The 22,155-nt window shown below is 37.7% G+C and overlaps 1 protein-coding gene across 1 annotated transcript; it reads right to left on the reverse strand.

Annotated features, from left to right (window-relative positions):
- Window positions 1-532: 532 nt before the first annotated feature.
- Window positions 533-2,025, reverse strand: FSHB (follicle stimulating hormone beta subunit). Its single transcript, XM_009288862.1, has 2 exons — window positions 1,867-2,025; window positions 533-1,245 (listed from the first exon to the last, which is right to left on the reverse strand). Exons 1-2 carry the CDS (start codon window positions 2,023-2,025, stop codon window positions 1,009-1,011), a joined length of 396 nt encoding a protein of 131 aa, XP_009287137.1. The 3' UTR covers window positions 533-1,008.
- Window positions 2,026-22,155: the final 20,130 nt, after the last annotated feature.

Raw genomic sequence — 22,155 nt, forward strand, 5'->3', positions numbered from 1 at the left:
AGAACTCTGTGTAAACTTCCATTCTCAGAAAGGACTACTGTGAACTACTTCCAAGGCATGTTATCACACCATGTTTGCGCTACTGGGATCAGGTGCCTCTAGATTCATCCCTAAATAATTTGTGAGACTCCTATGTTAAATAGCGTTAAAAAAATTCTCATTCTTACAGTCTGTTGCATAACGAGAGGAGATCCAGTGTTTCTGATATGTGGCAAAATTTTCAGAGTTGTTTAACTGACTTAGGATATGTTTATTCAGGTGAAAGTAGGCACCTGATGATTCTTTTTTCAAGTTAGCCAGATATGAGCTAGAGTTCATGTTATTTGTGTTATTGTGGCACTGAGCCTGAGCTAACAAGCCTTACTGAGAAAGCACAAGAGTTCAGGTGACATTCAACATTTGAACATAAATTTTGGCTCTTAAATAAACATGCTGTTGTTATTTACAGAGCATGACGACTGTATGAAATATTTTGCCAAAAAAAAAAAGTCAGGATCTCGGCTGAGAGAGGTTTACAGTCTAACAGAAACTTTCTAACTAATAGAAAGTGAGGGCACAGATGTTGGTTGTAAGAAAACCAGTGCTGCAAGGCTTTTTTAAAATAAGTCTGCTCTGAGGAGAGATGGAAAGCAGGGGATAATAAAGACTTGGAAGTTGGGAACTTTTTGAAAGCATAGGATAGCATAGAATAAGCTAAGTGAACTAGGCAGTGGAAATACGGGAACATAAAGGATGAAGGTGTAATAGAGAAGAAGAGGAGGCAAGGGCAGAAGGAATTGGAAGCAGCGTTCTATAGACCTATGAAAATGATTTTAAGGAAACTGATGGGATAAGTAGGGAAGGCCTGAAGAGAAGTTTGGTCAGTAGCTCTCCATTTTGGCCTTAAAAATCTTTGTTTCAATCTTGGCAGTTTCTAAATAGCTTTGCCTATTATCTTCCACTTAAGCCCAATCAGTACCTTTATTTAGAAGTGAACATTTAAAGCCAGACTGCCACCTCAAGTACCCTTCATTGGTTACTTCCATTCTGACTGAAGGAACAGTAGGATGGCCCCAGCCCTCTCACAGTGCAGTCAGTGCTGTCGGTGTCGCAGGTCTCACAATGGCATTCTGTAGCTACTGGGTACGAATAAAAAGATTCGGGATGGTCACCACAGCCAGGGAACTTCACTGTTTCATACACAACCTCCTTGAAGGTACATGTTTGCTGAACAGATGAAACTGGTGGATATTTATATACTGGATCCTGAAAATTGCAAGAAGGAAATACTTATTTTGAAACTTGTTATGGGGTAGAATTCCAAATTTTTATAAAATAAAGGACCCGATGTGAAAACTAATTAAACTGGTGGGGAAAATCCCACTGAGATCAAAAGGATTTGGATCAGACTTTTCTAAATTCACCTAGATCCTTAGATTTCTCCTTTCAGGAGGACCGATATGGCAAATCTGTTTCATACCATCACCAGACAATCTTGCAGGTCAATTGCTTGATTCTTCAAATTATTTGGAAAAGTAGAGGAATCTACATAGTAATGGCTGCTTTATTGTATCTGTTTGCAACCACAAATTGAACACAAGGCAGAGATCCAGATTGTAATACTTTCAACTCTAGTTATACAATATAAACATAACGTGTGCAGCCAGTTAAAGATCTGAATTTTACTAGCATCTTTTCACCCTTCGTTTTGTGGTTCAGATTGGCTGTGTATCTACTTTCCTGTCAAACAGCACAGCAGTTACTCAACCTGTTCTTTCACAAGGCTCATCCTGCCTATGTGTTTGTTACGGACTGGAGAAATGGATTATTCATACATCACTTGGAATATTTAATTCTGGTGCCTGAAATTAAACTTAAGATTCTCACCCTTGTGAAGCAGTATCCTGAGCACCATGTGGCATTCACTGTAATACAGAGTTCACATTCTTCTCTTTCCACTGCTATAGTAATATTGGTAAGCTGACAGCTATTGCAACAAATTGCTTTCCAGCAAAATAACAGCACGTAACAATTAACTGTCTTCATCCTGTGTATAAAGCAAAAAATATATCTATACTGGAGGAACATGTGTAGTTATTTGCAACAGGAAATATTTATAGAAATAGGGAGAAATTGAGCCTTCACATTATCCTCAAGTGGTTCTGTAATAGCAAGCTTTCAGAAACATCAGTGAGAACATAGGATAAAGCCATTAAATAGATCTATCTGTATGTTTATTGTTAAAGGAGTTTGATTTTCCTAAGCGACTGAAATGGCATGTCAGCAATCTTTGCAGAATAATAATAGCAGAGTACCATACCACTTTCAGTGAAATATTTTTATCTAAGTTTCTGTACAGAGAACATGTTCTGTCTTTAAAGAGAAAGAAAAAGCAGCAAGGGAGAGAAAGAGCAAAGGATAATCTATTTTTCAGAAGCAATTAATTACATGCAGTGTTTGCAATTTGAAAAAAAAATTTCTAGATCAGGATCTGATGAAAACTTACCTGTATTCTACTTGCCTTCCTGGTAATAGCTGTAGTGAAAAGAAAGCCCTATGCTTACCTTTTATACTAAATCGTGTGTAATTTATACTGTGAGGATTTGCAGTGTATTAATGCAGCAAGCACTAGTTTGGTACTTGGTGAAAGCGGATTAATGTTCAGCCAGACAGTGAGATCAAGTCTTGTTAAGAGGAGATATGAAAAGCAAAACACACTCAGGAAGTGATGGTGAAGGTTACTGTCACAATGTCTTTTTAGAAGTTTCACTGGATTTGATTCAGTGGCATTTAGAAGTAGCTGAGCCATTCCACAATTTGAAAGAAGGTTGAGAAGCCTATTTTTGGAAAAGAAAAGTTCAGGTGTTCTATCTGTGTTTTATGTCACCCCTCAAACTGATAGGCTTGAGGTGCAAGCTGGTCCCCTGGTAATTCATAGCAGAGACATTGCTAGAGTGTTTCTTGGCTGATGAACATGTTCCTGAGTTTTTCAGGGTATCAATCTTAATTGCTTTTCTCTGAATTAGGTCTTACCCATATGAGCTGCATATGTACTTGTTTATTGATCTGTGGTCCAAGAAAGCCAGTAGTGCGAGTTTTGTTAAACCATAAGTAACTCAACTTTTCTTTACCATTTAAGATACCACTGTGGTTTTTCAAAATTCAGATTTCTATCGCAGTATGTGCTATCCTGGTTCCTGTCTGTCGCATGGTCACATTTTTTTTAATTTATGCAAGGGATGTCTGTATTGTGGAAAGGGACTACAAAGATGTCACAGTGAGGCTCCAGATCTGTGTTTTCTGTCAGTGATCTCAGATCAAGTATTGTAATGTTACAGGTAAAATGCTAATATTTTTAACAGGCAACTATGCAAACTCAACTTGAATGCATTCCCTAGTTCACCATGATAATAAAAGATTCTATGAATAGCGTTCCCCTGCTCACTGCCCTTTTCCTGTGTTCACAAGTTAGTGATGTGTGCCTCTTCACCAGAATAATGACAGAGAAATAACTTTGTCGAGCTTCACATATCACTTCTGGGGAAAATGACTCACAGTAGCACTGTATTTACTATCATCTGCCCAGAACAGCCAGTCTTGCTTTGTTATGACTGTTCTATTATGGTCAGTCTGACTTTTACAGAAATCCTTCCACAGAAGAAAACTAGGCAAGGACATACAGCATTTTATCACGAAAAGAAATTCTCACTGGCTTATTAGTTGTCCTGCAGACGGGATACTTTCCAAAATGGCTTTTACAAATGAGCCCTTTAAGTGTCTCATACCTTCCTGTGGTCCTGCAGACTGGCTGGCTCTTCCAGTTTCCATCCAGTCTGCAATACCTTAATTTGTTAATGACTTTCCTATCACACCAAAATTAGAAAGTGATCCGCAAATTTTCCCTGGACATACCCTGCAGTAATAACTTTGTTTGAGAATACAGCTCAATTAAATGTATAAATAAGTCAAGAAAGCAGACATCTTCCTCTTTACTAATATAAACTCTGTGATCGTTTGATAATGGTCTTTTGTGTCTTTTAGTGTCAACACAGTCTGTCTTCTCAGAGAAGATTCTCACTTGCTTCAATGGTCTTTTGTATCTTTTAGTGTCAACACTGTCTTCTCAGAGAAGATTCTCACTTGCTGTAAATCACTAATTCCAGAGATGCCAGGCAAAAGCTGATTACAATTATTTATATCCCTACTTAGGATCCGGCCTTTTCTAAGTCCTAATTTATGCAAATTAAATAAAACCAAATAAACTTCATTTGGAAAGGACAGTACAGAAAATATCTAATCTCTCAGTTGCAATGATCTGTGTCATGGTTTGAGGAAGTCATACGCATTCACTAAAACCATAGTTTCGCAAGCAGAGAGTGCAAGTTTAGCCCCTGCCGTGCTGTTTCTTCCCTCCCCTAGTTCCTCGTTCTGGCCCACTCAGCCTCCTTGCTTGTGGCAAGGCAAATTAGGGAAATCATTCTGATTAAAAGGAAGAAACCCCACCCAGCCATCTTTTACAGCATTGTTGTTAATCCATATCAATTTGTTCCACAATGAAATGAACAGCTGTAGAGTGTAATTGATGGGATTGATTGGGGAGCGGGAATGAGTTAACAGGTTATGCTTTACATAATGTTCTCACTGAAGGGTTCATGAAGCCACATTGTAAACACAATACAAACTTTTTAACAGGAAGATTTAGTCCTGCACTGACTTCAAGGGCATTTGTTTCTGTAGTCATCAGTTCTAGGTTGGTTCTCCAGCTATCAGCCCTGCTAAATTCATTGTGTGAATATATGAATATGCATTTTTAGGGTAATAGGAAATTACAAATTGAAATCAACTAACCACCAGTCTATTATTTGAGGAGTGGTAATTTGGTGAGCTGTTAACCTGGTTGATTTTGATTTTGTTCCCACACCTTTTATTAGAAAGATACACTAAAGGAATTACTTCTCATGATGGACAAGATGTTGTGTAAGTACATGTTTGTCTAAGATTATTAGTTCATACCTCTGGGAAATGTTTATATGCTAACTATATCATACTCCTTCAAGGTAACTGCATTGGGTAGTTGGTCGCTATTGTTCAATACAATTTTTACCGATACTGTTTTAATTTCCCAGCACTGATGGTGCAGAATTGTGAAGTAGCTTGGGCCTGCCGAGCACATAGCTGGATAGTTGAAACTCATTAGTGTCAGCTAAAGAGTTAACCATTAATGAAGAATTCATCTATCCACCCGTATGCAAGGAGAATACTTTACCCTCAGGAGAACAAAAAAAAAATGCTAAAATGCGTTGACTATGTATTTAGTAACATAGGATTTTAGAAAGCTTTTGAAGATACTAGTTTCCCTTACTTGGAGCAAAGGTTATACATCCCATATTTCCAAATACCTACACAAGCTGTTAGTCTTTCTAAGTCTTGTGAAAATCCTGCTTGCAGTCAACAGCAGCAGAAACTAATCCTTCTGAAAAGTAATAAACACAGAACAGTGCAAGGAACAATACAGATGCTTATGTTACTGTCATTCAGTTATTCTTCCTGTAGTTTTTAATATATAAAACATGATATTAAAACATGTTTTAATATATAAAACATGATATAAATTCATTCATGGCTGATTTTTATACCACATTTCTGAATATGTAAACTAGCTGCGTTTTCTTACCCTTTTTAGTGATGGGATTCTTAAAACCTTCAGCTGTTTGCTCTTGCAAAACCACAGTGTGATCTTGGTTTCTTATATAAGATCATTTGGTAACTCCAGTGGTATCTGCTAGGAAATGTATGTTAGGATTCTGCTCAAGACTAAATGAAGTTTAAAAATTATATGTTTGTTAGGAATGCTTTTTTCTTTTTTTCCTTTAGCGTTCTTTCATTTTACCATCTCACTTTGTTTCTGAGTATTTTATTTTTCCAATGAAAAGTACCTTTTTTTTTCCCCCTAGGAATAGCTTCTCTGTGTGTGAATAAATAGCATTTTTGATCCTGTGGCTGTCCTGGGGCACTAGTGTTTTATTTTAAGCTTTCTGGGTACGACTAGTGTTTTTCAACAAGAACAAGAAAGCATCTTAATGGTCTCAACAAAATAGGTTAGTCATATTAGACAAGAGTTGACAAAGCAAGGGAGAGACCTGATGGACAATATATGTAAAGTCATATATTCCACTAATACGTAACCAGCTAGGGTTTCCTTTTTGTTACGTGGGCAGTTCTTGGGTCCGTATGGGATTGCCGTTATGCTGTTGGTAGCGAAAGTGCAGAAATATTTCTATGAGGATATGATTTGAAGAAACTAGAAATGGGCGTGAGGCTGCATCTGATGTGATCCATTATGGTTTGTTTTTGCTGGGCTTGCACAGAGTACAGAGGCATGCCCAGGTCTGTTTCACTCGAATTCAAGTGGTGCCTGTGTGTGCCTGTAAAGAAGGAACCATGCGAAGTGGTGTCATCTTCCTCACTGAGCAGTAGTAGAGAGCTCTCTGGATTTACTTGTGACTCATGGGTTGTTAAGTAGGAGACGAGTTCAGTGTGAATGGAAGCAAAACTATCCAAGAGAGGATGACCAGCTTGTTTTTTAAATTTTCATTTCATTCTTAAAAAAGAAACCCCAGAAGTGTGAAATCCTCCACAGAAGAAGAGCCTTTTCATTGTTGAGTTGTTTCAGGTTACTGTCTTTCTGTCACAACTTACTGTCTGTTGAAGCCAGAGCGTACGCGTGGACTGCCTAGGCAGCTGCAAACAGTGGAAGCACTGGGTTCCCCAGCCTTGGAAATGTAGTATCCTCCGCAACCCAGCTTGATAGGCTTCTGAGCAGTCAGATGAGAAAGCTGGCAGGAAACCTAGGTTTCAATGAACTTCATTGAAATAATCTTTGTAGAGTAAGTTTTCAACAAATTTGAAATTTGTCATTTGCTATTTACCTACAGAAATGGTAAATTTTTGGAAAAAATGTATGAGAGTTTTTTGGACTTCTGTTTTGGAGAACAGTGATCTTAGGTTGCTAAAGAGACACATCTGCATATTGCTCTTAAACCATATTAATCAGGAGCTGGCTGAATTTTGAAATCCAAACCAAAATGAAAAACAAACAAACATATCTGAGTATTCATTTGAAAAGCCAAATCCAATTTGACTGCATTTGAGTGCTTTGGTACTGCATATGCTTCCTAAAAGTAAGTGCTTGGGAGAAAGCTGAGATACTTAGCTTCATTGACACAACTTGCCGAGTGGCAAACCTGGCAATTTCTGAGCTAGGAAGCCTTCTGGTTTTCTTTCTTGTCAGTGTTTATAACAAATGTACACAGATTCTACCAATAACAACATTTATTGTTTTTAAACTTTTATGTAAATAATACTTCAAGACCCAAATATTAAAGAATGACTTGAGTCCAAAGGACAAAGGCTGCCATTAATAGTTTGTGTAAGGAATGATTGCATTTTTTTTTTCTGGGTAGCTTGTTTCACTGCTCTGTCATGTTCATATTTTGTTAAACCTAGAAATAAAAAAAACAATGTTTCAGACACTAAAAATTCATCAGTATTTCTATTACGTTCTGTAACCTTGCTAAGAAGCTGGGCAAACATTTGTCTATGATGGATTTTAGGTAGGACTTCTGAAAAAAATGTGCATTTCTTCTAAAACTAAGTTTGGCAGGGCTGTGCCTTATTCGCAATAGACAACAGCACCTGCTAATTGTCTTCAAACTACAGCTATGATACGCAACATAAGGCTTATTTGAATCCTGCTGATAGTGTGCCTTGATAACACAATAAAGTTGATGCAGAACAATTCAGCACACTTGGATAATGGATGAAAAGCCCGTCTTATTTGGGTTGCTAAATAAAGTCTTAGGCTGGAGATGTCTGACCCATATTCTTTTTGCAAGTGCAGTAATTTTTAGGTCAAATTGCTTAAGAAAAATAGGTTGAAAAGAATGCATACAGCCATAGCCTTCTTCAGCTGCGATTTTAACATTTTATCTGACCAGCTGTATCTATAATAGGGATACATATAATCTTTTAGGGATTCTGAATATATTTTTTAAATTATTTTTTCTCAGCAGTCCTATGGAATCTTTATTCTAGGGCATGGAGCCATTATTGTGCAGAATATAGGGTGCTGGAGTTGCTCTGTGAGCTGTAGGAGTCTGATTGTGATCGGATTGCAAATTTGCAAAGAAATTTCACGAAACTACTGCAGGAATCAGTACTGCAGATCTTTAATGAGGAAACAGATCTGAAGCTTAAAAAAAAGCTTTATGGGTATCAGCCCAGTATACAGCTCAATACGAAAACCAAATCTTACTTGTTAGGTTGTATTAGCAGAATGATGAAATAAAAAAACAAGCATTGTATTTGGCTGAATTCCTGATGAAAGTGTATTTTTCCAGACAATTATAATAATTAAAACCAGAGGCTTTATTCTTAAATAAAGTAGGTACGAATTTGGCAGGTTCAGGCTTGAGCTGAAGTCTTAACTTTTGGTTACTTTATATAGCATTATACGCTGTTCAGCCAAACCGGTGGTTAGCAGGATCTGTGTTCACTGTTCTCAGTGAAGGATGCAGCTCTTTCCTTTCCTTCCCATTCTGCCTTTTTTGTTCATATGATACTCTCTCCTCATTAACCATGCTGTAGCAGTGCCACTGTTCTTACGCAGAATGAGTCCCAGGCATAAGCAAAGCAAGCTGTGGCAGGGCAGCAGGCTTCTAGGGAGGGGAAGAGAACCATGGCCTTGTTGCCCCTGTCGCCTGCGACTGAGCTTGAAGTGTGTTTGTGGCAGAGTCAGAGTTTAGGGTTATTCCCCTGGTGGAAGAAATTATTGTCTATCTCATCCCTCCAGACATTTTCCTGGCATCGGCCAGTCCAAGACCCCAAGATTTCTCTCTTTTTCTGGTAGCAGCTCTCGGACTCTGGCATTCCAGTTCTGAGTACCAACAGTACAGTTTTGCTCATGTTTCTAGAGGATTTGACCTCACGCTGCCATGTGGTCATTTTACTACAGAAAAAAAAATCCAAAATTGATAAGAGATACTGAAAAATAAATATCTGAGCACCTTAATGTCACTGAATTTTAAAAAACTATGATGTGATAGCAGTCAGAAAATCACTTTCATTTAATTCAGAGTATTGGGAACCTTTTGCCTGCTGAGGGCTGAACACATTTTGGGGAGCAATGCACAGCCACCATATTTATTCAAATACAGGTTTAGAAAGCTTATTTGGAGGTGTGTTATTTTGGGTATTGTGTTAATGGCTTCTGGATTTGATGTTGTTTCCTTGGTGATCATTGGAGGTTGAGTAGAGAAGTGCACAAAGCAGTTTGTGCCATAATATCAGCCTTTCATGCCCTTTCCAATCCATAGGTAAAACCTGGAAATACTGCTCCTGATAGGAAGCAGGAAGGTGAAACACCGTTATAGTCTGGGGGATGTGAATTATAGTGACCAGAAGCACTCTGTTATTTAAGGGCATAAAAAAATAGCTGGGAGGGTCTGATAGACAGGAGGAGCCTTCCATGTCGCGTGACTGAGAGCGTGCACTGCACCAGGCTGTGCTACGGTGGGATGTATTGGCTGCTTAGCCTGTCGGGTAAACAATCCTGTATGTGACATGATGTCAGAAGATGGATAGCTTTCTGATGGCAGAAAAGTAAAGCTACTTGATGGCTGGAACCTCCAACCAGAGTCTTGGCCAGACTGACATCAGAAAATACTGCTCATCGTTCCCTTTAGGATCCTGGAGTCCCTCTTGCCAAGGACCCTAGAAACTCATTTTTATTCTGTCTCATTAGAGGCTTGGGACCCTCGTCTCCTACCTCCATGGCAGGTGTCAGGCAGTGAAGGCCCACTTGGTAGGCAGCTCTGTGTGGGACTGGGGGAGCGTGAGATGCCAGGCCAGGGCACTGGGGTAGGCAGAGGAGTTGAATAGTGGTGTGGGAGGAAGGAACAGGGCAGGCGTCATGCAGGACAAATTGAATGAGCCAGCCTGTGAAATGAGGGTTCCTAAATGTGATTAAAATGACCTTGAAATTGGATACCTGTGGTCACTGATCACCTTTTAAAATATTGATTTATGTTGTGTCTGTTTCAGCAGAGTATTAAACAGCTGTTTGAAATGGATCAGTCTAAACACTGGCTGCTCAGCTTTATAGGAATAGAAAAGTCACTGAGCAGAAATCCATTTGTAATCTCTGTAGTACTGCCTGAAAAAGAGCCAGTCCTACTCAATTGCTTTATTAATTATATAAATGAGCAAGATCGTAGTTGCTGATAATTCAACGGGTTTTGTGGCTTATTGTGGTGCCATCTCGTGGTCTTGAGTAAAAGTTCACGCGTTGCTGAAAGTTGCTTCACAGCTAAAGCAGATTTTACAGCATTGCGGCAAGCAAAACTAAATGCTAGGGTTGAGAACTGAAACAGCACTTTAAGCCTCCTGGCTATTAGCCAGATTCCTGCCATGCTGAGTCCTTTCTAGATCTAGTAAAGCCTTTGGGCGAAAAGACGTTTCAGAACTCTCACGGTAAGAGTGGTGATAATACCGCAGTCTTTAAATGCAGTGACATGAATTACTTCAGGCCATTTTGCTTGTTCCTGTGTATAAGAGGCACAGAGAATTGTGCTCAAGAAAACATGCCTTCTCTATTCTTGCTCTCTAAACTGTGGAACATTAAGCATAATCATTCCTGCTGGTGTCTTAAGCATAGAGTTGCTCTGAAAGTGGATAGGGAGAGTGCAGTCCTCCCGCTTCTAATGTGCCTTGTTTGGGATAGAGAAAGAAGATTTACGGGAAAGTGTATATAGCGGTCCTCTCCATCTCATTTCCACCTACTCATTGCAGAGTGTGTATACTGAGGGGCATTCCTCCTAACTTCAAGCGGTCTTTCTATGTCCTGTGAGGGAACCTCACTCATCTTACTATTCTCTAAACCTTGAAAAAGAATGATGTTTACTCCAAGTTGTACTCCCTGTGTTCCCATGTAATGTTGTCAAGCAGATTGTTAATGAAAGTCTGATTTTTATTAGGCTTTATTTTTGCTTTCAATCCTCAAAAACTAGGGAACTTTCAGTAGAAACAGTGTTGTCCACTGTTTGCCATTCTGTTTTGCTATCACATTTTATCACTTTTTATTGCATCCTGAAGATTAACAGGCATTTTCAGAAAAATGTTTGTCATATTTGTCTCTTATTCAATTCTAATTTCTATTTGAATGACTTTTACATAATGATACTTCTGAAAGAAACTGTCAATATATCCATCTATCTGATAAAATTTCTGGGTCTCTGTAAATACTGTGAATCCCACAGTTGCTGGCCAAACCTCCAAACAGAGGTTTTTGTTTCACATCTCAGTTTCCATAGGTAGTGGACATAAAATCTTCACAAGACAGCTGAGCAGGCAGGGCACTGAAAGAGAAAATGACTTCTGCTATATAATATGCCCTTTCCTAAATAACCTGGAAAGGCTATGATGTGGTAGTGCCATAGACACAGTCTTGGAAGAAGAGATGAGAACTGGTGTGTTCATTGCAGCCCGTGGAATCTTGATGGGTAATTTAATAGCCTGTGGTTTTGGTAGACTTGTAAAATGCTTGAGGCAGATCTCTCACTGGCTGAGAACACTAGGATCTGCACTGCGGTCTGAGGGTACAGGAGGGGTGAGGAGGTAGACCTCAGGCCTCGGTTATCAATCTGTTAGGTTTGAACATTTTAGAAAAGAATAGAAGGCTCAGCAGGTACTTTTAGAATCAGCTGAGAAAACTTCCATCGTATGTCCACAACCATTCTCCCATTATAGACAACCTTTTTGTGGCTTCAGATGAGGTCACAGGAAGTGTGCTACCATACTTTTATGAGTGGAGCGAAGTTGCTAATGAAATTAAATGATTAGTTACCTTCTGCAGACTGTAAGAGAGGAAGCTTTTTGATGAATTTCTTGGCTGGCTAACTGAAGCGACCGTGATTCGTTAGCCAATACTGGCTAATGCAAAAGTGAGATCAGAGAAGTGGTTGTTGCGACAGTGAGAGGGCTAGTCATTACCTTCAGTACTATTTAAAGGATTCTAAGCAGTATTTAGGCCACTGTATTTGAGTGGCTTAAAATGCAGATATTTTAAGGCTGTGGAGCTGTTATGCATATACTCATACATCTTTTTGCCTTCATACACTTGATAATGTACTTAAGGGTTACCCCATAGAGCATCACGTGTGCTAGAGACAATCCAGCATTCATGAGACCTATAAGCTCTAAAAAAATGCCAGCATTCTGTATTCTTAATTTCTGTTCCTGACTACCAATGTCATCACCTGCCTCTGGATACTGGAGATTATTATAAGACTTGAATGACCTATTTAGCTGCTCATACACTTGATAATGTACTTAAGGGTTACCCCATAGAGCATCACGTGTGCTAGAGACAATCCAGCATTCATGAGACCTATAAGCTCTAAAAAAATGCCAGCATTCTGTATTCTTAATTTCTGTTCCTGACTACCAATGTCATCACCTGCCTCTGGATACTGGAGATTATTATAAGACTTGAATGACCTATTTAGCTGTTCTGAATTTTGAATGATGATTTTTTTCCTCCCTTATCTGCTGAGTTTCTTCCCTCCCTCCCCTTTCAGCATAAAACAGAAATTGTGAAAGATTATTATATAGTTTTGTAAGACACTGATCCCTATATAATCTGGGAACCCTTTATAAGGAAATTGAAGACAAATATATCATGGGTACTATAAGATTGGGGAAAGGAGGGGTCCTTGCTTTTAAGCCTTATAAATAATAATGTGTACCAGATATTCTCAAGTCCCAATCCACTATCCCATGGGGATGGAAACAAGTTTTAGAAAGAAATTATACATTCCCAACAAGCAGCAGTTAAGACTCAGAGAATTTCAAAAGCATACATGCACTTTTACATGCAAATGACAGTGTAGCTGTTTTCCAGTGCACATGTGCAGCTCAGAATTTTAATATCAAGACATAACTCCCAGCCCACACTGAGATCAGGTCAAACTTGCACAGACATCTGCAAGTCTGGCCTTTGTGTGATGTTCAAGGATCTCTCTGCAGCACTTGATTTAAAAAGTGCAACTCCTAGATATGCAAATTGGGATATTTATGACGTATAGAGACTATAGTTTGAGTCTAGTACGATGCTGTAAAACTGTCCCTGATACTCAGTCTACCCAGGCCTAAGATAAGAGTCATCTTCCAGGAATTAAATCTAGAAGAAATAATTGATGCTATTTCCTGAAAACATAAAGAATTCTTTTTTGTTAATGGTGACAAAAGAGACAATCAACTATTTGAGTCTGGATCCCTTCCAGTTAAACAAAGGATGTGGATTTTCTTAATTAGGGAATAATTGGATTCTGCCTCTCAAGCAAATTACAGACTTTATATCATAAGGAAATAAATTATGTGAGAAAAATGGCTGCAAGTTTTAGGTGAAAAAGTTTATTATATCCTTTGCTCTGCAATGAACTGTATTATACTACAGCTAAATGGAGTTACTGTCAATGAAGCAAATCTATGCTTTTTTGCATTTTTTCTTTAAGTATTTATCAATATCTGTATATGTGTGAGAGAAAATGGAAATCTTTCCTGTGCTTCAGAAACTTTTTCCATAAGCTTACCGTGTTTCTGTGCAAGACAAAATGTCACACTTCGACAAAGTTACTAACGATCTCTCAGCTAACAAAGCAATATCTCAACAATTAACCAAAAAGATCTCCCATTTCCATAAATGACAACTTTTACTATAACTGTCTTCGGGGAAAGAAGTTTTATGAAAGAACTTTATAACGTACCTTAAAAGTGGTTATACTCAACATACATACACTTCACTCTGTAACAGTGGAAAAACTGGCATGTGAAATTACTACTAGCAAGGATCCTGTACTTAGTCTATTAAAACTGGAGTGGTATATAAAAATTGGAGAATACATAACATCTGTATTAGAAAAAAACCCAAATCAAACCCAAACCTAAAAGCATGTGGACAACTGTATACCCACGAGTCTGAATTAATACTATGCAAGGATTGTGAACTTATCAACTGAAAAAGTAAGCAAAAACATAAAGGAAAATAATAAAGGAACAACAAAAAACTAATTAAGACAGATTGTGATAGATCAGCCTGATAACCTTGTTCATTTTGACTCTTTTATAAGCAAAGAGACTACAGCAGATCTTACTTATAAAGTCTCCAGGAATGTATTTGGTATTGTGCCATGTAAAGTGTTGTTTAGCTGGAAAAGGTTGTGCGTAGCGGATAAATTGTGAAGTGATGAAAAAGTCAATGCAATAATGAAAATTTTAATGAGGTAAGAACTAGTGGTCTGAAAGAGAGACTCCAGAATAGTGTAAGCATCAATCTTATGCATCTTTTTTTCATTTTTATCCTGTTGTAAATAGCAGGTGAATACATTGATGTCTTAGAGCTGGAAATCATCATTTGATTCAAAGATGAGGTGAAACCGGCTGAGTGAATTTGAAGTGAACTAATAGAAACAGGATGAAATACAGTAATAAATTGCAAGGTCGTGCAGTTAGGTACTAATTGCAAGAATTTCTGCTATCAGCTAGAGCTTCATCAGTGTGTAATGACTGACAAGAAGCAACACATGAGTATACTAATCAGCTGCAAGATAATTATGTTTTAGCAGTGATAGGGCAGTGAAAATGGCAAACGTGATGCTCGGGTATAACAAACAGGAGAAATTAGTAATGCTGTTGTACTGGTAAGACCTCCTCAGGTAGACTCTATGTGTGGTACAGGTCAGCTAAATCAGTTGAAGTTAAGCTGGAGCCCGTGCATCGCTCAGGTGAGTGTGGGAAACGGAGAGCTTTGCCTGTAATTCATTAGCATGGGCAGGGTAGTATGCTCACAGAGATTGTGGTTGTAGGACTAGAGCTGGCTTGTGCATTGCTAGTCTGGAACAGGCAGCGCTATATAATGTGGCAGTGTAGATGTTGGCCCAGAGAAGTGGTTTGGTAAGCCTAGCAAAATAAGGCTGAGAGAGATGTGTGTTCTTTCTATAAATGTAGTGGGAAGCATGTATCGGGATGGCTAAATGCTTGAACTAAGGTACAGTGTCAGCTGAGGGATAAATAGTTCTAAACCTGCTAATGAATAAATTTAGCCTGGAAACAACAATGGGCTTTAGGAGGCAGCATGATACATTTGTTGGTAGGAACATATTGTAGCAGAGTCTGTCTGCTTGTCTTTGGATCATGTTCTTACAGATGGCTTTCAGACAGAAGAAAGAATAATTTCTGTAGCTGGGAGACTTTCACAGCAGTGCTTACGGTCCCTTCAGTTTCGTATCGTTGACTGCAGCAGTAAAGTGGCAGAAGAAGAGTGGCAGTCTCCCAGTCAGACTAATTTAATTATTTTGTAGTTTGTTTTTACTATAATTCTGACAATGAAGTAATTTTCTTTGCCTTAAGAAGGAAGGGCTTGGGCAGATTGGTTTTTCTACTGGGTTATTTTCTCTGAGATATTCCTGTGACTAAAGAACAAGTAACTTGGAATACCCATCACTTTCCTTTATCGTGTGGGAAGACTAATATTTAAGCAAAAGAAATGTTATAAATTTGGTGTTTGCATTTCTTACTATAGTTCAAGTGCCTTCCATTCTGTTTGCAGGAATTTTATGCATTACAGTCTTTAGATCAGAAAGGTGTTTCTTGCGTAAGAAATTTCAGTGAATACACTTCCTTCACTGAGGCTGCATGCATGCGAATATAAAGACATAGGTCTTTCAGTTGTTTCTAGTATCTTATGCTTCTAATGTATTTCTGGTGATCTTCCTGCATAGATTTACTGTTTCTGATTTCCAACAGTATCATCTTGTACTGTTCCCTGGATATCCCTGTGCTAAGTCTGCAGACCACTGATCATTTTCATTTATTTTTCCATTGTCTTCAGCCTTCTCTTGTCCTTTCATCGTTAATGCCACCTAAACTTAGTTTTATTTAGAGATTTTTGGTGTGGGATCTGCCTTCACTGTCAAAGTTTTCCTCTGAAGAAATTCTGATCAGCCCTTTAGTGATGAACATACCTAGAAACCACGTAATAGCTACATTTTTTCTTTCCTTCTAAAGCAAGGTATTTGGTTCATGTTACCTCATTTTTGGGAGGGAAAAAAAATTATGAGACAAGGAAAGAGAAGCGAACCTATATCTTTGATATCAGAACGGCATTTTCTCTGATGCAGATATATTGGATTCCTCTATTAAAGCTTTTTTTAAGCATATAGTGGGCATGGATATGAAGTTAGCTCAGACCTGTCTTGTTAGCAATGACTTGCTTCTCTTTCAATTAGAGAGTTAAATACCGCACTTGTTATTTTCTACAGTTGCTGTCCTGATCTATGTGCAACTTTGATACCACATGAAACCTGCTTTAGCTCAGAGGAAAAATTAGTAATTAATTTTTCTAGAAATCCTTCAAGGTAAATTGTGCATATTTGGATCTCATTGCAGCAGTATTTTTCTTTAGCACAGGAATGTTTTGCTTTTGCAGGTAGTGTACCACTTGCACTCTTACAATAGTTAATAGTAATCTACTAGGGTTTCTTTTCAGTTGAGAAGGTTTGAATTCAAAGGACTGCAAGTGCACAATATAATTTAGCAAGCTTGGAGGCAACAATGTTAGTTTCTCCCTTTTTTAATGCTTAAGCTGAGTGTTTCTCAGCCTCCATATTTTCTAAGCTGTGGAGCGGTATCATCAGCTGGGGTAGCCAGCGTACCTGTGTTGAGGTTGAGAATTGTTGACTGACAGTAGCTGAACATTTGATCCTGAGAGTTTGACCTTGATTTCCATGCTTGCTTAAAGGGAAAAAGGAGAATGGGCAGTTACTTTATGCTTATGGTGGCTCTTAGCAAGAGACTTCAATTTCCAGAACTTGTATGTTCCTACTTGAATTCTGCCTGAACTGAGGCTTTACCGTCCTTGCCAAGGGATCTTTAACCATGTTCTTAGGGAGAAGCAAGCAAACAAAAAAGCCAAAAAGGCTTTGCTCTATTGTGACTCTTTCTTTATGGCATTATTTAAGATTACTACAAAAATTATTTAAGCCTCTCTATCTGAAAAGACTGAAAAAGCAGAGTTATTTCATAGCTATATCTGGTTTTCATTAAAAACAAATCTTACTTCAGAATAACTGAAAATCTGATGAAAATTTGAATGGATTGTGGGTCTAGTTTTTACATTTAAAAAAATCATACATGGCCTAAGAATGAAAACACTTGAATCTGTTCCTCCTTTAGTTTTGGCTTAGTTGTAAAGTTCATGGAAAGCTGGACACTTTAATTCAAAAGCAGAATTCAAAATTCTCAAAAGCTGAAGGAAAGTCCTGTTTTGTGGACAGAAAAAATGGAGCTTTTGACAGGTCTATCCCATTCCTGATGTCATAAGGCAACTAATGTAAACTAGGTGACGTAATTAGGCTTTCTTTTGTTTCTTTAAGATTGCTATTGGGTCTCTAGGAGCCCCAGTGTATTGTTTTTAATTCCAATGTACTCCTAAAAGGGAAGGCTGTCTGTATTGACCTGAATTGGTGAACAATGGCAAAATAGCATTGGGTGGAGCCATCCGCCATGAGAAGGATGCCCTGATGATATCTGTGACCTTGATGGAGGATTCCTGGCTTCCTGCAGAACTGGCACCTTACAAATATGCAGGCCATTACATGCAGAATTCTATGGCTAATTGAATGTGCAGTTATCCTGATGACATGCACAAATGAAGTCAATGGTTTATACCCAGGGAGAAGCTGTCCTCAGTCAGTGAATTGAGAAAACACCAGAACACGGAGAATTTTTATAGGGACCAGAGTGGAAAAGGATTAACTCCCCCAAAGAGCTTTGCAGTTCCCATTATTCCTGAACATTCATGTGTTCTTGCATTTGTCAACCCCATGCTTGCACCTCTGCTGGCTCACATCTTATTGTCTCACTTGTCCTTCCCTTATCAAGGATAGAAATTCACCAATTTCACAGGAGTTGGGCTGCAGTAACTAAGAAAAGAGTTGGAAGAGTTATGGGGTGATAAACCAAGACGTGCCATTTCTTCAGTCTCGGTCTGTTCATGTTCGATGCGAACAAAGTAGATTCATTTTCATTACAGTGGGAAAATGTAAAGGAAGATGCATGAAATGGAAATGAACATTAGCTGTAGAATCTAATTTTAAGCTAGAAAGGTTTTTCTTTTACTTCTTTATTAATGCAGTGTATTTACTTTGTCTTTTCTTCAAAACAGCCTTAGAACTTTACAGTCTGTCTTCAAATGACACTAGAAATGCGGGTTGCCCGTGATTTATGGTTTTGATATGAAAATAAATTATAAAGCATTGACAAGGACCATTTCAAAGTGCTGTTGCAACCTCTTAATTATTTAATAGTTGCTAAAGAACCAGGCCTTTATCAGAGCTCTGACATTTTAAAAATTTGATTCAGTTTTACCTGCAGGCTCAAGGATGCTTTTTTGTTATTAAAACAAGCACAAAATATTAATGGAGAAAGAATTAATAAGCTCAAATAAATTGGCCAGGGGAATGTGAGTGCACTGAATTTCTAAGCATGTAAATAGTAAAACAGCAGCACAGTATCCAATGGTGGCAAAGCTTACTTCTGCCTCCGAGATGCGCTGCTGCTCCAGAAGTAACAGTGCTTGTGAGATGTTCTTTACAACGTAGTGGAAAAAGGAATGTTGCCAGAATGGATGCTTTGAGATGAACCCCCTCTGACTGAAAATGTTTGTGGAAGTTCCTTTCAGAAGCCCATCTGTCTACTATTTGTCATATAGTTTCTGTCTTTTGTCTTGTTAATTAGTGGGGCATTATTTAAGCCAAGGCTCTGCCAGGGTCCTGCTTTTGGTTCCAGATTTAAAGATATATTTTCTTTCTTCACAGCTAGTGGTGGCGTAGTATGATTAGGAATGGTGATACCAGGTAGGGGAATGTGTAATGAGAAAACTGAAAGTAGTTTAACTCCTAGTCTTTAGTTGTGATCTGTCACTCAAACTAAATTATATTTTGCTGTCCCTCCCCATCTTTTTTTTTTTTTTTTTAAAAGCCTGTATCTTTAAAAATTATTCATAAAATATAAACATGATTGTGCAAAATATTTAGAAAGATCAGCGGGTAAGAATGTAAAATTCAATGCAATGTAATTTTTCCCATTTATAGGCATTGCCAGTTATTCTGTTTGCAGCCTGAGCAAATACAGATTTTGCAGCCATTAACAGACAAACAAGAATTTCAATACCTAAGAAGTTACCAGGAAAATGGAGCCAGGTTCTTAACTGAGGTGCATAGTGGTGGGAGAATGAGGCAGTGCTCATAGCTGGAAACAGGAGTGGCTCGGATTAGGTATATAGAAAAAAAATCATTATGGGATAATTAATCATTGGAACAGGTTTACCAGAGAGGTTGTGGAGTCTGTGTTCTTGGGCTTTTTCAAGACCCATCTGGACAAAGCCCCAGGCAATCTGGCCTGGTCTCACTTAGCTTTGAGCAGGAGGTTGGACTACCTAAACTCTTTGGATTCCTTCCAACCTAATGATTCTATGATTAATAAAACCTTCCATGTTACAGGAAACGCAAGAAACACCACCGCACTTAATTACTTCTTGTATTAATATATTTTGCAAGAACTACATTAAATATTGAGAAATCAAAATGATTGTAACGTAGGAGGGAAATTTTCACTATAATGGTTTAGCTTGATTCTCCTCCCAAGTTACAGGATATAAAATCCGACCAAAGCTTGTACGTACAGAACATGGCTCTATATGGGTGTAAAATATTTGGTTTAAGAAAAAAATCAAATTTTTATTTTTTAAGGTTTTCAGCCTGCCTGTCTGATTTAATAGCTTTGAAGAATGAAACAATTTTTTCCATCAGTAGGACAAAGAATAAATAATTCTTCTTTCTGTGAGTCCACTTTTTCTAGTGAATTTTCCAGGGAAAATGAGGATGAGTACCTTACTGAATTGCATTGTGGGTAACAAAACAGTAGAGTTGCATTTCTTTAATTTTTCAAATGTGCTTTCTTTAGTCATAATTCCCAGAAAGTCTTTCTGATTGACTTTCTGAGACAGTTTATTATGGTGAATTGCGTCCATTGTTTCAGTTAGTTCTATTATGCTGTGAATTAAAGAGGAGGACTTTTAGACAGCTCAGTGTAAAGTCTCTGATAGTAATCTAGAAAAGGTGATCAACTGTTGCCTTTGAGGGGTATTATACTCATGATATGTCCCTCATAATAGGGTCGTATTTGACTGCTGCTGTACAGGCATGGGTAATTCTGTGTAATTCACTGTAATGAATATTTCCTTTCCTTTCCTTTCCTCACTCCTTGCTACAAGGTGAGTAACTCTACTTGGGTTTTTTAATTATTATTTGAGCCAAGAATCACTCCAGTACTTCAACTTTCCCTGTTACACTAGATAGCTATCTATATATTGCCATAACTTGTTCAAGAATCTTGGTTACCTATTAACTGTGATTGCATTCTGTTTGAGGAAAAAGTTAACTTTGGGACTTGCCATTTCCAAATTATGCCAAGGAAAATTAGACACGTTATCTTTCACATAATAGAATCCATATACTTAAAATATTTTGGGATTCTGAGGTTTCATTCAGAATTATATTGAGAGAATTCTTCATAGACATAACAAAATAGCAATAAATAACAAAAGAATACCGAGATGTGTTTTTGTTATCAGTGGTCAGAAAGAACTGGATTTTTTACCTCTGTGAATAAAACTAAATGCATTATATCTGAAAAGTAGCCTATGCTTGTGTTTTACATAGCCTCCCACAGTTAATGAAACTGTGTCTAACGTGATTGCTGAACCTGGGATCCATTACAGCATAACCTTTGATTATCCGATTTCATATTTTGCATTGTTTAATAGTCCACTGATTGTATATCTTCCATACCACTTGTGAAGCTTTAGACCGTAATTTTACACAGTGTGAAACTGTGTTCTTTTTTTATATTCATAGCAAGAAGAAATGATTAGACCCGACCCATATATCTCTCCAATATTGAGTACAGGTTATTTTTGGGGAACTCTCAGTGTCAAAGGCCAGTTTTCTCGTGCTTATTCTTTAGAAGAAAAGATTAAATTCATTCTATTTGCTATTGTTTTCTGCATTGCATTCTCGTTCTAGAGTTTTCTTTTGGCCATGAGTTCTAATATTGCCAGGTATTAGGAATTTCTATTGAAGCATCTGCTGTCAGCAGTATGAGAATTCGGCTCCATAATCACACATTTCCAGAGCACTCTGACTCGATGTTGTTGGGCTGTAGCTAAAACAACTATATCAATTAGCACATAATCACAAATACCCGTGTATTTGATAGAGCCTAATGGGACACCAAGAAACAAATTTACTTTTCATAAATTTGAGGTCATTACATAGGAGATATGCTACATTGTAATGGAGAGTTAGAGCTAGATAAGAAATAGTTGTTTCAGATTATTTTCCAAGTTTTCCAAGGCTTTCTTGCTTAAAAAAAAGTGAGAAAATAGGCTCGTTTAACAGATTTGCCAATTACTCAGTATAAACAAGCCTAGATACGCAAATATTAAAGACTGATATGAGCCCTTTTTCAGATCAGGAATACAAGATACAACGTTTTCTGTGTCCAAGTAAACATTTAATTATGTATTTAAAAAAAAAAATCAAAATTAGATATTAAAATATGAATGTAAACTAATAGATTTGAGGTCAGGCTATGTTGGTAAGATTCTAGATCCTAATCTGACAAAAACACTTTCATGATGAATGTTCATTAAAACTGGAATATTCTATCAAAAAAAGTGTCAGTTTTTGAAAATTAGGACAGTGTAGTTAAAAATATTTTATCACAAAATTTTCCACTATTTCTATTAAAAAAACATTTAGTCCAAAGATCTGGAAAAGAAAATGGTGATGAACTGCAAGGTCAAGAGCAAGTTAAACATAAAAATGCCTGCGGTCTGTGTACTTTCCGTTCACATTTACCGACCAAGCCAAGTTGTAGGTCAGGAGCCAATCATCCTTACAGTGCTTAGGAAGAGTTTTGATTGGAGTATCTGCTTATATGTAAGCCTGTAACATACTTTTACTGGTGTTTAGTCCATTTAAACATGAGACCATGTAA

This window comes from Aptenodytes forsteri, unplaced genomic scaffold (assembly GCF_000699145.1).
Source record: "Aptenodytes forsteri isolate BGI_AS27 unplaced genomic scaffold, ASM69914v1 Scaffold8, whole genome shotgun sequence".
NCBI lineage: Eukaryota > Metazoa > Chordata > Aves > Sphenisciformes > Spheniscidae > Aptenodytes > Aptenodytes forsteri.